This window comes from Rutidosis leptorrhynchoides, chromosome 6 (assembly GCF_046630445.1).
Source record: "Rutidosis leptorrhynchoides isolate AG116_Rl617_1_P2 chromosome 6, CSIRO_AGI_Rlap_v1, whole genome shotgun sequence".
Taxonomy (NCBI): domain Eukaryota; kingdom Viridiplantae; phylum Streptophyta; class Magnoliopsida; order Asterales; family Asteraceae; genus Rutidosis; species Rutidosis leptorrhynchoides.
In genome coordinates, this window is record NC_092338.1 from 55,546,308 (window position 1) to 55,560,786 (window position 14,479).

Below are 14,479 nucleotides of genomic sequence, written 5' to 3' on the forward strand. Positions count from 1 at the left end.
GTGGTTTATCTATTTATACCACTAAGAACATAACAGCTAATTCTACTTCTAGAATAGAGCCTTTTGCTTTTGTGTATACAAGAGAGAATCTCTCTATTTGGAGTATTCCTTTTACTTTAGTAAATAGATCTGCTTTGTTTCTATCCGTTGTTTTGTGATATCCATATTTGGAAATGATGAAAATTACTTTCTTCTGATCCAAAGCCAAAATACCTCTTCAGGTAATATTCTCTTGCCCTTTTGTATTCTAACAGTTATGCTTTCATGGGTATTCGAGTATGAAGATTATTTTGTCAGTGACCTATTTGATGAGATTGATTCAAATGATGCATGTCTTTTATCCAACCATTTATTTCTTCACCATGATTCTTAACGCATATAAAGTATAAAACTGTGTACGCATGAAACTCGAGTGCGATTATAAAGTTAATACAACTCATAACTAAGAAAGAACATAATGACAGCCTGAGCCGACTCCAAAGACATAACGAGAGTCACTTATGCCCATAATGAAAGCAAGTTATGTACCTAAGTACCATATCTTTCCAGACAGTAACTAAAATTTGAGCAAAAAGAAGGCCATTGTGAATTAGAGATGGTAACACAATGCTTTTGTCACGAGATCAAATATTATGAGTTTGATTGTAGAGATGTTCAACACAAAGAGAAAAAAAAGATGATTTTGTAAATCACAGTTTCAATAGCCGTAAGTTTACCCATTTAACAAGTCCTGATTCAGCATTTCACAGTCTATATATGTTAGTGAATCAAGAAAGCAATTGTAAGAATGGCATCATCTTATTATTATTTGACACTAGCCTTCCTTGAACTCAACCCACCCTTTGATATATTCATATATACAACCAACAGTCCAACGCCCGGGTAACAATAACTAGAATACAAACTAAAAAGATATATTGTAATTGGAACTATATATATTATCCAATTTTTTATGGGTGAACTGTCAATTTCGGTTAATATTATATCTAACGATTGCCACCCTATGGATATCATATGTGAACTCTTCTTATTGATCAATTAATTCTAGCACAAGTTCATTTTACAAGGAGGGGTTTTAAGTAGAATATTTACAGGCAAAGTTACTTGAGCAACATCTTGGCATTGTGTGTTTATATAACAAAATAACATCCAAACTTTATTATTTACAGCAAATAACATCATATTTTAATAATAAAAAAATAAATAAATAAAAGTCTGAAATGCTATAAACTGAAACTCTAAATGGGTTGAATATGGTAACTGTTTTGAATTTGGGTACTTCACATTGTTTTCCGATTAACCAAAATTATTTAGTACCTCCTTCCAATACTAATTCAAAGTGTTTTGGGGTGTCCGAAAAAGAAGGATAACTATACTGATTAGCTATACTCTAAAGACGCCCTCGGTACAATATGGACGATCTCAGAAAGAAAAATCAGTGAATTTCCATTTACTTATACAATAGATAGCCTAATTGTTGGAGCCCTTATTTCCTTACAAGAAGTCTCTAGTACAAACCTAACCAACATCAACACTTGAATTTCACCAACGCATCTAGAGTAGACACGGCATAAGATGTCCAAGAAAAGCATATTATATATGCTTTACTTTGCTTCCTAAATCAAATATTCCAAGTGAATTTCCCTTTTTCTCACTATAAAAGCAAGTTAACAATCACATTCAAATCATACATAATGACAACGTAACGCACAGACACTAAGCCAGGTATGCTTTCATTTGTTTATTTACTCTTTTTCTTTTGTTCAAACTTCTAAGCATTTTTATTATGCTTTATATGATCGTTCAACACCGAATATACGAGTTTAGTTTCTTTTTTGTTATTTATATAATATCGTTATATGTAGGATTTGAAATATAGTGATCAAAGATCATACTTGAATGTTCTATAAATGTCTATGGTTATAGCAAAGGATAAGGAAACGGACTTAGAACAGATCCAACATGAGCATCCACTCAATCTCATAGATTTGCAACTTAAATATCAAGAGTACTACCGAGAAGATGATGATGATGATGATGATGATGATGATTTCAGATTTACATTACAAAAACCAATATCTATATTTGGAATCATTTTTCATAGATAAAATAACCCTAAAGAAGATGAACTTATCACACTTCAAAAATTCAAGTGTCAGTGTAAGAGATGTGGTACATATATTGATTGGTACCATCGTTATTACTATCGATGTAGCCAGTCGTCATGTAACTATTCGCTACACAAATTCTGTGCAGAACTACCCATAACTTTTCGGTACCATTCTCACCCGGCTCATAACCTTGTCCTTGAAAAGAATGAAGGTATGATATGTCCAAGTTGTAGCGGATATCGATATGGCCTATGTTATCGTTGTTATGAATGCAAATATCAAATTTGTCTACCTTGTGCTACATTCGTGGATCAAAGTACAATCCATCACCCCGGCCACCCACACCCATTAGTATCTGTAAGAGATAACGATATTTTATGTTGGTGTTTTTCTTGTTTGAAGAAACATCAAGGGGTTTAATTTTCTTTCATTGTATCACGTGTCTAAAATTCTCGATTCATGTTGATTGTGTTTCTCTTCCTATAAAGTTATCAGCTCGAGATACCCACAGTGTCCATCCACACCTACTCACCCTTTCGTATTCCACTTTAGGTATTCCAATTGATAGGAATTGCCTGATGTGTGGAATAGCATTTAAAAAGCAATGCTGGATTTATATGTGCGTTACATGTAAATTTTACTTCCATCTGGATTGTGCTACATCAAGAAGAAGAGAACCCATTATATCCTTAAATCCATCGTGACAGGTAAATCTTGATTTTTAACCCCTCAACTTTTACTAGATACATATTCAGCCCTAGTTCTAACCATCCTAAAATAGTGTTAGGAGAAAGGTTTACTTCACCGACGCAAACGAGAGATTATTTACTATATATTTCGTACACACAATTACATGTTACATATGAGTATATATATTTATAGTGTTAAACAACGAATTAGAAGCAAACAAGGAATCCTAATCGCAATAAAATTCTAGTTCCTTGTTTAAATCAACTTCGCACTCGAACATATATAGCCTAGTTGTTGAGCTTATGTCTCCTGATATCTTCATAAGAGGTTTTAGGTTCTTTACATACAAGTTTAGTCCTAGTTCTATCAATCCCAAGATAGCCCGATGATTGGTATATCTTAATATTCTCATATGAGATTTTAAGTTTAAACCTCACTAACAACATATCTTGAGTAGGGAAAGGGTTGGAAACAATGACGGGATAACCCAGTTAGGTCGAGTTTATCTGACTAAAAATACTCCTTCTCTCGAAGTAGTGTGGACAGTAAAAATACATTTATTTCCAGTGATAATTCCAAAAGTTAACAAGACATAACATATGTGTTGATTGCTACATAGATCATTTAGTCTGCATCATAACATGTATGATCTTACTTGTTCTGTTTACTACATAGATCATTTAGAAAGCGTATGACTTGTGATTTCTAATGTAGGAGGCTTGAAAGATTACGACCCTCGTCATATTCAGTTCCCACTTCTTGATGAAACTTACAATATTATCCCATTGATGTTCAAAGCAGACGCTTCTCGATATAATAAGCAAACTATAGACAAAAATGGATACCTCATTCATTTCATCCACGAACATCCACTAATCTTAATTCAGGATGAAAAAAATGTAGATCCCACAGCACCTAGTAGCTCACGAACCAAGTTGATACAATTGCATAGCCCTATGAAGAGGATTAGACTATTATGCAACGGATGTTCAAATATTACAAATGCCCAAAAGAAGATGAGTGCTCTGAATTTGTTCTCCATGTGTGGTGCACTCAACTATCCACTGAATTGAAAAGCTATCCTGACCACTCAGAGCATACCCTTCACCTGATTTCAAATGTGCCTAACAACGTATGTGGTGTGTTTGAATGTAGCTTATGCAGATTCCTCTGCAATGGCTTTGCATATGGTTGTCACGAATGTAAATACTACATTGATATCAAATGTGCATACATGCCAGAAAAAATTGAACATGAAGCACACCCAGATCACCTACTTTCAGGAGAATATGTTATATCAGAACATGACTTCGGTAGATGCGGTGCATGTCTTGCTTCTACTACTGGGTTCCGTTACACATGTCGTGATTGTGATTTTAAACTACACCACCAATGTGCTTTGTATTTGGTTAAGACAATTACGCACACGTATGATAAGCATTATTCATTGAGGTTGACTTACTCCCCAATTGAGAACCGTAATAGTGATTACTTTTTGTGAAATATGTGAGAATGAAATTTATCCATACAAGTGGTTCTATCATTGTTCAGAATGCGCCGAGTCAATCCATTGCTATTGTGCTCCGCTAATTCTCAGTTTCGAACAAGTTGATGAACAAGATCCAGATGGTACGGGTGTTTGTAGGTTTATAAATTTAAAGTTTGGAGGTGTATTTGAGACTAAACATCATTCACATCCTCTATCACTGGTTATAGGGACTGAAAGTCTTGCTCATTGCTCAAAGTGTCTGAAGCCATTAAAACACACATTGGTCTTCAAGTGCTTACAGTGTGACTTTGGTCTTCATTACAATTGTCATTATTTTACAAGAAGCTGGTATATGAAAAAACGAGAAGAAGAACGGAGGTTCAAGGTTGATCATTACTTAAGTGAAATAAATTTGCAAAAAGATGACCATTGGAGAGTCTGCAGACCTTCAACAGAGTGATTATAAATTAAAGTGCTTTGATATATAAGTGATTATATGACTAGCTCTCAAAATCATCATTCCTAGGCTCATTTTATCGTGTTTTCCCTAGTTATAATTACGGAGTATAAAGTTATGGTCAATTTATGATAAATCCATTATAAATGCGCGTTGATAAATATTATAGTATAAGATGCTAATGTATACTTGCGGTGAATTTTTCTGTAGATTTATCATTGTCCATTTGATATACATGGTCTTTGTTTAATGCAGTGACAATAGATCAAAAGTTGCATCTTCTTGCCTTTAAAGTTTAGCATGAAGTTACCAAGAAAACGAAAACCGACAGTTATTCGCAATAAATTGTTAATAAAAGAACTGGTAGATGTATTCTCCACATCAACGTATTCTCCTCATTTCTCCCTAGGACATGAACACTACCATCCATAATGTACTTCCTCACCAACACATGAACCCACCTTTAATTATTTTAGTAATTAAAGTTATGAATTTGCACCAAACATGTAGATGTGTATAAATGCCAAAAGACACCTTATACATATAATACAGATATTTGTAAATTGGAGATACACTATAAATCAATATGAAGTTTGATATACACAATAGATGTTGTCCTAAAGTTAGTACCAAGAACTCACAATGAACAAATTTACAAACATGCACTACTACAAAAAATAAGCAAAGAAACCTCTTTTTTAGGCTTTTGGAACCGGTTTTACAAGAGGTTCCTTTAAGTGGGGTTCCAAAAGTATGAAACCGGTTTAAAAAGAGGTTCCTTTGATATAGTAAAGAAACCGGTTTTTATTAAAAAAGAGGTTTCTATTCCCTTCTAAAGAAACCTCTTTTCAGTGGTAACCGGTTTCTTTTTTTTTTAACAATGAAACCTCTTTTTTGACTAAAACAGGTTTCAAAACCTACTAAATGGAACCTTTTTTAAATAAAAAACCGGTTTCTAAAGCAGTTTTTATTTATTTATATGCAATTGCAATATTCTGCATTTCATATTTTTGACAACCTGCTATTCTACAGTATATTTTAAAAGGATGCTTTAGCAAAGCAGTATTCCGGCTTTTACTTCATAAACATACAAAATTCTCCAAACATAGTACCTATTTCTATATTCATCATCAAAATCACAATAACTTGCACGCAATATTACCAAAGCAAAACGTACACAATCCTATAGCATCAAAATGTATAAAGTCGCACAATTTCTTAACATCAAGCATACAAAATCCTATAACATCAAAATGTAGTATAACATGCATTTTGTCTAGCTATTTCGAGCAAAATCAACCCATTTATTTCCTTTTGTACTTTATAACCGGCACCTATCTTTTTGCCATGTAATTTTTGTGATCCTTTAAATCTCTTCCAAAATGTATTGCATATCTTGTTGACTTCTTTTTTATTGGTTCCACTTTAAGCCTCCCAAACAACTGTTGTTTTTAAATGAATGATATTGAATGTTAGTAAATACAAAGACTAAATTAAACAATATATGTAACAATTTAAAATAATATACGTAACAGTTTAATACACCATTATACCTTGATCAAAATCCAAAGTTGATCTTTGTCTCCTTCATTTAGTCCAAGATCCACATCATCAAATTCATTGTAATCTTCATATTCAGAGTAGAGTCAATATTGTTGTTTAAATCATGAAACATATATACAGACAGATTATATCATCAAAAAAGATTGATCAAAATGTTACAAAAAGTATGAATGCTTGTTTTGGTGGCCTAATGGTACAAGGTTGACTGATTTGGAAGATGTTAAGGGTCTGATCTATCAGATTTTCACAAGAATACTTTGCAACACACTTGGCAATTTTCCATTTTTCACATTCATTCCTTGCAACCCACTTGATGATTATAATGTTGACTATTACAACACATATGGAAATTCCAACTGTAAAACAAACCTTCTGTGATTATATATAAAACAAGTTATGATCAAGTTCCCATGGTTTCTGTTGTAGCAAACGAGCAACTAGTTGGCAGCTAAGTTTAAATCCACAAAATATGTACCAGACACATATTTTTGTTGTTAAGATTTAAAATTTGCTATTAAATAATGAATGTGATAGTTATAATTACATTAACAACACTGTCACTGACTCACTAATTTAATTATAAATCTTTACCTAAATGATGCTGATAAAGTATTGAACTCTATAGGCTTCATGTAACTAACCCATTCGATCCAATAAGCCACACATATACGACCTGAAAAACATCTGTGGAAGATAATATAGTTACACAAATGCTTTCAATAAAAAAAGAACAAGGAGATGATAATAGCAGTAACATATCTCACTTACCTGAACTCATTACTCAGATGCTTTTGAATTTCGTTAATCTTCGGAAGGTACATCATCTATACATATACTTCATACGTATATATATATATGGAGATTGATATGTACAACTATTAGCCCTAATTTTAACAAAATAAGCTACTGGTCCTAAACCCTAGCATTAATTTTAACAGAAAAAAAAGAAATTACCATAATATTAGGAGAGCTTTTGGCCGGATTATGAAATAACCAGAAGTTTACCAGATCTACACATGCAGCTACGAATTTTTGCGTTTGCAATTGTAGCTACTACAAAAAGTGCGGCTTTAATTAAAATACGGATGTGTATATAGAGTTTTAGGCTTTCTAGAGGATGAAGTGACGAAAGTAGGTGAAGTATGGTTCAACGGTGATAGCCCTGGTGAACGATTGTGAGTTCGAAGGTGGAGAGGTAGAGAGGATGGAGATGGAGAGGCAAGAGTTTTGGCGTCTATTGTAGAGGGATACAAAATTTTTCTTTTGGTTCCGCTAAAAAACTGAATTTTCGTTTTCAGTAGAACCGGTTTCTAAATAAAAAAAGGTTCTAATAGTTTGAAACCGGTTCTTTAAATAAAAGAGGTTTCTAAAGTAAAAGTAAAGGAACCGGTTTAAAAAAAAAAAAAAGAGGTTTCAAAGTATGAGAGCGGTTTTTTGGTAAAAAGAGGTTTCTAAAGTGAACCAAAGGAACCTCTTTTTAAGTAATATCAAAAAACCGGTTTCTTATGGTTTTTGAAACCTGTTTTTTTACACTTTTCTAAAAAGAGGTTCCTATTGGGGGTTTCTTTGCTCAATTTTGTAGTAGTGATGTGGTCCTCTGTTTCTATTTCTTTGTCTTAAATACCAAATGTATTGTTGTTGATATTTCTTTATATATATGAGAATATATTTGCAAACTATTGTAGGACTAAACTTAGATCATTCTGGCTAAGTTGCTGATTGATCTGATTAAGTTAATGTCACTGCATAATATGCTTTCACGGGTATTCGAGTATGAAGATGATTTTTTAAGTGACCTATTTTATGATATTGACTTTAATAATGCTTGTCTTTTATCTATACGTTAATTTCTTCAACATGATTCTTATTGCATATAAAGTAAAAACTGTGTATACCTGAAACTCAAGTGCGATTATCAATAGAAGAATGATCAGGTGAGAAAACTTCTAAATCATCTTTGCTTTTCCTAGCGCCCTGTTTTCAGCACATTGTTCTAGCACCGAAGCCTCCAAGGACATACCTCACACAACTTAAAAACACAGATAAAGGCTCACAACGAGAGTCGCTTGCGCCCATAATATCGTTCTTGACACAAGATCGTAATTAGAAACCGCTATGGTAAGAACTAAGAAGTGCAGTGGCAACTAAATGGTAAGGTTTAGGAACATAGAATGGCATCACATTATTATTATTTGCCAATAGCCTTTCTGGAACTTAACCCACCATTTGATATTTTATCATATCATATGCCACCAAGAACTGTAAAACAAAAACTTGAATACAAGCTAAAAAAATCGTATAAAGGTTTTGATCCATATTGAGTGCTTATATAACAAAATAACATCCGAATTTTATTATGTACAGCAAAAAAACATCATATTTTTTGAATAAACATAAAAATTGTGTGAAATGCTATAAACTGAAACACTAAATTGGTTGAAAGTGGTAGCTGTTCTGAATTTGTTATTTTACATTGTTTGCCGTTCAACCATCTCAAGATAGGCTAATTGTTGGATACTTATTAGAGCCATAATTTCCTTACAAAAGGTCCGAGGTTTGAATCTCACTAGCTCCATATCTTGGAGTGGCCGGTGAAACAGGGTTGGAAGTAGTCACGAATAACATTTGAGTAAAAAGTACTCCCCTTCCCCTGGGTAGCATAATATAGAAGACCTTATTCAATTTACCCTTTTACATTGTTTGTTGTTTCCTTAGTGCTCTGTGAAATAGTAGTTAGCTATCTCTTTTTAGGGGTTATGCATTTTTTTGTTTTTTTGAAAGGCGATTTTTTTTGGCATCAGTAGATCATTTCTTTCAACGACCCTCATCATTTGCACGTAACACACACGTTCGGGCGGAAACCCGAACCCGATCGACGGTACACGGGAACACATCCATTCAAGCAGTGGTTCCGGGTATGGGTCCGTGAACGAATCCGGTAAAACCTCCCTATAGGGTCAATATATACCACCATTATTGGTGTTCAATTAGTTTAAAGAAAATCATTCCATCCCTAAGGATCGAACCCATGACCTCTCCCTATCCCATGACACAAAGTACATGGGGAGAACCGTTGGGCTATGCCCGCAAGTTCGGGTTATGCATTATTTGCATACAAGAAACTTCTCTAAACACTCGAATATATCCATTTGCCATCAGGTCCAACCCTTTGATTTCTGCCCTTCTCAACTTCATTCACAAATTTCGCCAATAAAAAAAAGAAGAGAATGGAATGTCACCAATGCATCTTGCTAGAGGAGTCACAATATAAAAATGTTCAAGAAAAGCATCTTATGCATTGCCTCCTAAATCAAATACTACCTCCGTCTCATCAGAAGTGTCCACTTTGACTTTTGATAGTCTTTATTTGTCAACTTTGACTATAAATATTTATATTCGTGTTATATAATATTTGATGAAAATTATATGAATGGATTGAGTTTTAAATGTGTTTTCATTGATATAACTTTTATCAAATATTATACAACACCAACAAAAATATATAAAGTCAAAGTTGAATAAGGAAGACTGAAAAAAGTCAAAATGGACACTTCTGATGGGACGAAGGGAGTATTAGGCTTTCATTTGTTTATTAAGTGAATTTTCCTTTTTCTCACTATAAAAAGAAATTAGCAATCACATCCAAAATCATACATAATGATAACATAGAGACTCTGAGCCCAGGTACGCATTCATTTGTTTATTTACTCATTTTCTTTCGTTCTAACTTCTAAGCTTTTTATTCTGGTTTATAATATGATCATTTAACAGCAAATATACAAGTTTACTTTCTTTTTTGTTATTTATATAAGATCGTTATATGTAGGAATTGAAATATAGTGATCAAAGATCAAAATTGAAAGTGCAATAAATGTCTATGGTTATAGCAAAGGATAAGGAAACGAGCTTAGAAGAGATTCAACATGAGCATCCACTCAAACTCATAGATTTGCAACTAATATATCAAGACTACCAAGAAGATGATGATGATGATATCAGTGATGATGAACTTATCACACTTCAACAATTCAAGTGTATGTGTGATAGGTGTGGTAAAGATATTGACTGGTACCATTGTTACTACTATCAATGTAGCCAGTCATCATGTAACTACTCGTTACACAAATTCTGTGCAGAACTACCCATAACTTTACGGTACCCATCTCACCTAGCTCATAACCTTGTCATCGAAACGGATAAAGATATAATATGTCAACAATGTGAAACAAGTCAATATGGCATATGTTATCGTTGTTATGTTTGCAATTACCAAATTGATCTACCTTGTGCTACACTTGTGGATCAAAATACGATCCATCACCCTGGCCACCCACACCGGACGTTATTTTGTGTTGGTGTTTTGCTTGTTCGAAAAAACATGAAGGGGTTTTCTATCATTGTATCATGTGTCTAAACTTCTCAATCCACGTTGAATGTGTTTTGTTGGAAGCTTCGACAAGCCCAACACACCCACTATAGAGGACCTGATTATACTACACTCACTACACCAACACTTTGACGTTGGTTAGCCTTTAAATTTATGAATCCTTAGTGCACAATAATAGTGAAGCGACAGTGTCGACCATATATCATTCAGGCGGTATAACCGACCATATATCACTTAGGCGGCAGAGCCGACCATATAATACAAGTAACACAAGCGCACTAAGAACTTAAACACAAACTAAGGCTTAACGGGGAAACTTAACAAAGAACACTTTTATTAATACAAAAATATAATTACAATATTACTTACTTATAAGTTTTCTTTTCTCTACTTATAAGCTCTCTCTAACTCACACTCTTCTTACTTCACACCTACTTCTCACACTTCACTTACTCACACCTTACTCACAAATGAAATCAACACCCATATTTATACTACTCCATGGAAACTTCTACACACTAGATTTTTCCATGGATAAATATCTAGATATTTTTACCACATAAAAATATTTAGATTTTTTCATTTTAACATCTAGATTTTTCTTCATATGTATATTAATATCTAGATATTTCTTTTACATTTTAATATCAAGATATTTATATACATTACTAATTTAATATTATGTAAATTTGCATTGTATTTTAACACTCTCCCTCAATGCAAATTTTCTTCCAATGATGTCTTGCAGACCATTCCAAGTGCTTCTCTGAATTTTGTAAACTTTGGTTTACTTAGGTTCTTGGTGAATATATCTGCAACTTGTTCATCTGTCTTTGTTGGCACCATCTTGATCTCCCCTTCAAGGACCTTCTCGCGAATATAGTGATAGTGTACTTCTATATGTTTTGTTCTTGCGTGAAAGACTGGATTCTCTGCTAGACGTATAGCTGATAGGTTATCACAGAAAAGCTCTACTTGATAGTCTGTTGATTGATGAAGATCTTCCATTAGTTGTTTCAACTATGTAATTTCTTGTGTTGCTGATGATGTCGATCGATATTCTGCTTCGGTGCTTGATAAGGATACAGTTGGTTGTCTCTTGCTGCACCATGATATTACTCCCGATCCAAGACTAAGCATGTATCCAGTTGTTGATCGCCGTGTATCATAGTCTCCAGCGTAATCAGCGTCACAATATCCAGTCACGTGGCATTCTTTTGTTTTCTTGTACAAAATGCCAAAGTTAATAGTGCCTTTAACATACTTTAATCTGCGTCGTACAACATCAAGGTGAGGCTTCTTCGGATTGCTCATGTATCGACTAACCACTCCAACTGCATAAGATATGTCTGGCCGGCTTAGTGTGAGATAAATAAGACTTCCAACCATCTTTCGATACATGGTAACATCTTGAAGACTTTTTCCTTCATCTGCTCGTAGTTTTGTATTCGGATCCATCAGAGTTGAGATAGGTTTGCAATTAAGCATTCTGTACTTTTGTAAAAGATCTCGCGCATATTTCTGTTGTCCCAGAAATAATCCTTCTCTTTTATGCTCTATTTCGAGTCCAAGAAAATGTTTGAGTTCTCCAAGCTCCTTCATATGAAATCTGATAGACATATTCTCTCTTGTTCTTTGGATCTCCTCATAGTGATCTCCCGTGATAATTAAGTCATCCACATATACTAGCACTATGGCCAGTTTTCCTTGATCTTGTTTCACAAATAAACTAGAATCTGAAGGAGCAACTGTGAAACCACTTTGTACCAAGAACTCGTCAATCTTCCCGTACCAAGCTCTTGGAGACTGCTTCAAGCCGTATAGTGCTTTCTTTAATTTGCAGACATGGTCAGGATGGAACTTGTTCTCAAATCCTCTTGGTTGCTCCATATAAATGTCTTTGTCAAGTTCTCCATGTAAGAAAGCGTTCCTGACATCCATCTGCCACAGCTTCCAAGATTTGCTAGCGGCTAAAGCTAGTAGAGCTCGAATTGTTGTGATCTTCGCCACTGGACTAAATGTTTCTTCATAATCCAGCCGATATTGTTGAGAAAAACCTCTAGCAACAAGTCGAGCTTTATACCTTTCAACGGAGCCATCTGATCGAGTCTTCACCTTGTAAACCCATTTACAAGATATTGGTTTTACATCTTTTGACTTTGGAACTAAACTCCATGTCTGGTTTTCTTTTAGTGCATTAATTTCTTCTTCCATCGCTTTCTGCCATTCTCGACTTTGCGCTGCTTCTTCATAAGTAGAAGGCTCAATAGGTATTGATTCATCCACATGAGCAGCATTGGCATACCTTGGATTAGGTTGTCTCGGCCTTACTGACCTCCTTAATTCTTGTGCATGCTCCTCGACTTCCTTTTGGCTTGGACGAACCTCCTCGGATATAGATTGATGTACACCAGTTTTCCATGGACTCTTTTCCTTAGAGTACGACCCTTCTCCTTCTTTTATTGGATCCAATATCTGCTCTTTAGGTTCTTCTTTTTCTTCTGGACCTTCTTCTAATCCATGAGATTCTGGAAGCTCTATCTTTTGAGGTGACCACCATGAAGAAGCTTCATCAAATACCGCATTTCTTGAAGTATGACACTTTCCATTATTTGGATCACAACATCTCCATCCTTTTCTTGATTCATCATAACCGACAAAAATGCACCGAATTGCCTTCTTATCAAATTTGCTTCGTAAATGATCTGGCACGAAGACGTAGCATACACATCCAAAAACTTTGAGATGATTGACGGTTGGCTTGATCTTCCATAATCTTTCATATGGTGAAATATATCCCAACTTTGTTTGTGGGATTCTGTTAATCACGTATGAAGCCGTCCTCATACATTCGGCCCAAAATCTTCCTGGTACATTCTTACCATGAAGCATACTTCGACAAGTTTCAGCAAGATGACGATTCTTACGTTCTGCCACTCCATTCTGTTGTGGAGTATTAGGGCAAGTTAATTGCCTTCTGATCTTGTGCTTCTCAAGATACATATTGAACTCAGTCGATAAATATTCTCCTCCATTATCTGTGCGTAAGCACCTAATCTTATTATTGAGCTCACTTTCTATCTTCTTCTTGAACTCTTTAAACTTCTGAAAAGTCTCCGACTTTTACTTCATGAAGTAAACCCACACATACCTTGAGAAGTCATCAATGAATGTCACCATATACTTCATTCCTCCAAGTGACGTTTGTTTCACTGGGCCAAAGACGTCTGAGTGTATGAGCTCTAGTGGTGTCTTGGACTGATATTGTGACTCCTTGAATGGCAATTGGTGAGCTTTTCCAAATTGACATCCATCACATATTGTATCTGTTCGGATATCAATTTGAGGAAGCCCATTTACTATGTGTTTCACCATCATCTCCTTTAACTTGTTGTAGCCCACATGTCCAAGACGTTCATGCCAAAGATCAGCCGTCTCATTCTTTCGAGTCTTATCCACATATGCTGTTTCAGCAGATAGTACATAGACCGACTCTATTCTTCTTCCTTGCATAATTGGATTGCCAACCACCTTCACTCTCTTGAATACGGACACATCTTCTGGTCCAAAGAGCACATAATTCCCTTCTGCTGTCAATTGTGGTACTGATAGTAAATTCTTCTTTAGGCCAGGGACAAGATACACCTTCTCGAGTTGGAGCTTTTGAGAGTCGCCTTCATTTAGAATTATTGTCTTTTCAATGTGAGAAATAGTCAACCTTGAATTGTTGGCTATCAACACGACTCTCTTTCCTTTGTAATCCTCCATTTCTTGCAGCTTTG

The 14,479-nt window shown here is 34.7% G+C and overlaps 1 protein-coding gene and 1 long non-coding RNA gene across 2 annotated transcripts; one reads left to right on the top strand and one right to left on the bottom strand.

The window, feature by feature from the left end:
- The first annotated feature begins 3,777 nt into the window (after window positions 1-3,777).
- LOC139853653 (uncharacterized) lies at window positions 3,778-4,302 on the top strand. Its single transcript, XM_071843029.1, has one exon. The coding sequence runs from the start codon at window positions 3,778-3,780 to the stop codon at window positions 4,300-4,302; it is 525 nt and encodes a 174-aa protein (XP_071699130.1).
- Window positions 4,303-6,883: 2,581 nt separating this feature from the next.
- LOC139852331 (uncharacterized) lies at window positions 6,884-7,365 on the bottom strand. Its single transcript, XR_011761021.1, has 3 exons — window positions 7,265-7,365; window positions 7,079-7,145; window positions 6,884-6,994 (listed from the first exon to the last, which is right to left on the bottom strand). It is a non-coding gene; the product is annotated as an uncharacterized lncRNA (long non-coding RNA).
- Between the last annotated feature and the right edge of the window lie 7,114 nt (window positions 7,366-14,479).

What these genes read in the sequence shown, in the direction of transcription:
- LOC139853653 (XM_071843029.1), top strand. Translation starts at nt 3,778, where the DNA reads ATGCAACGGATGTTCAAATATTACAAATGCCCAAAAGAAGATGAGTGC.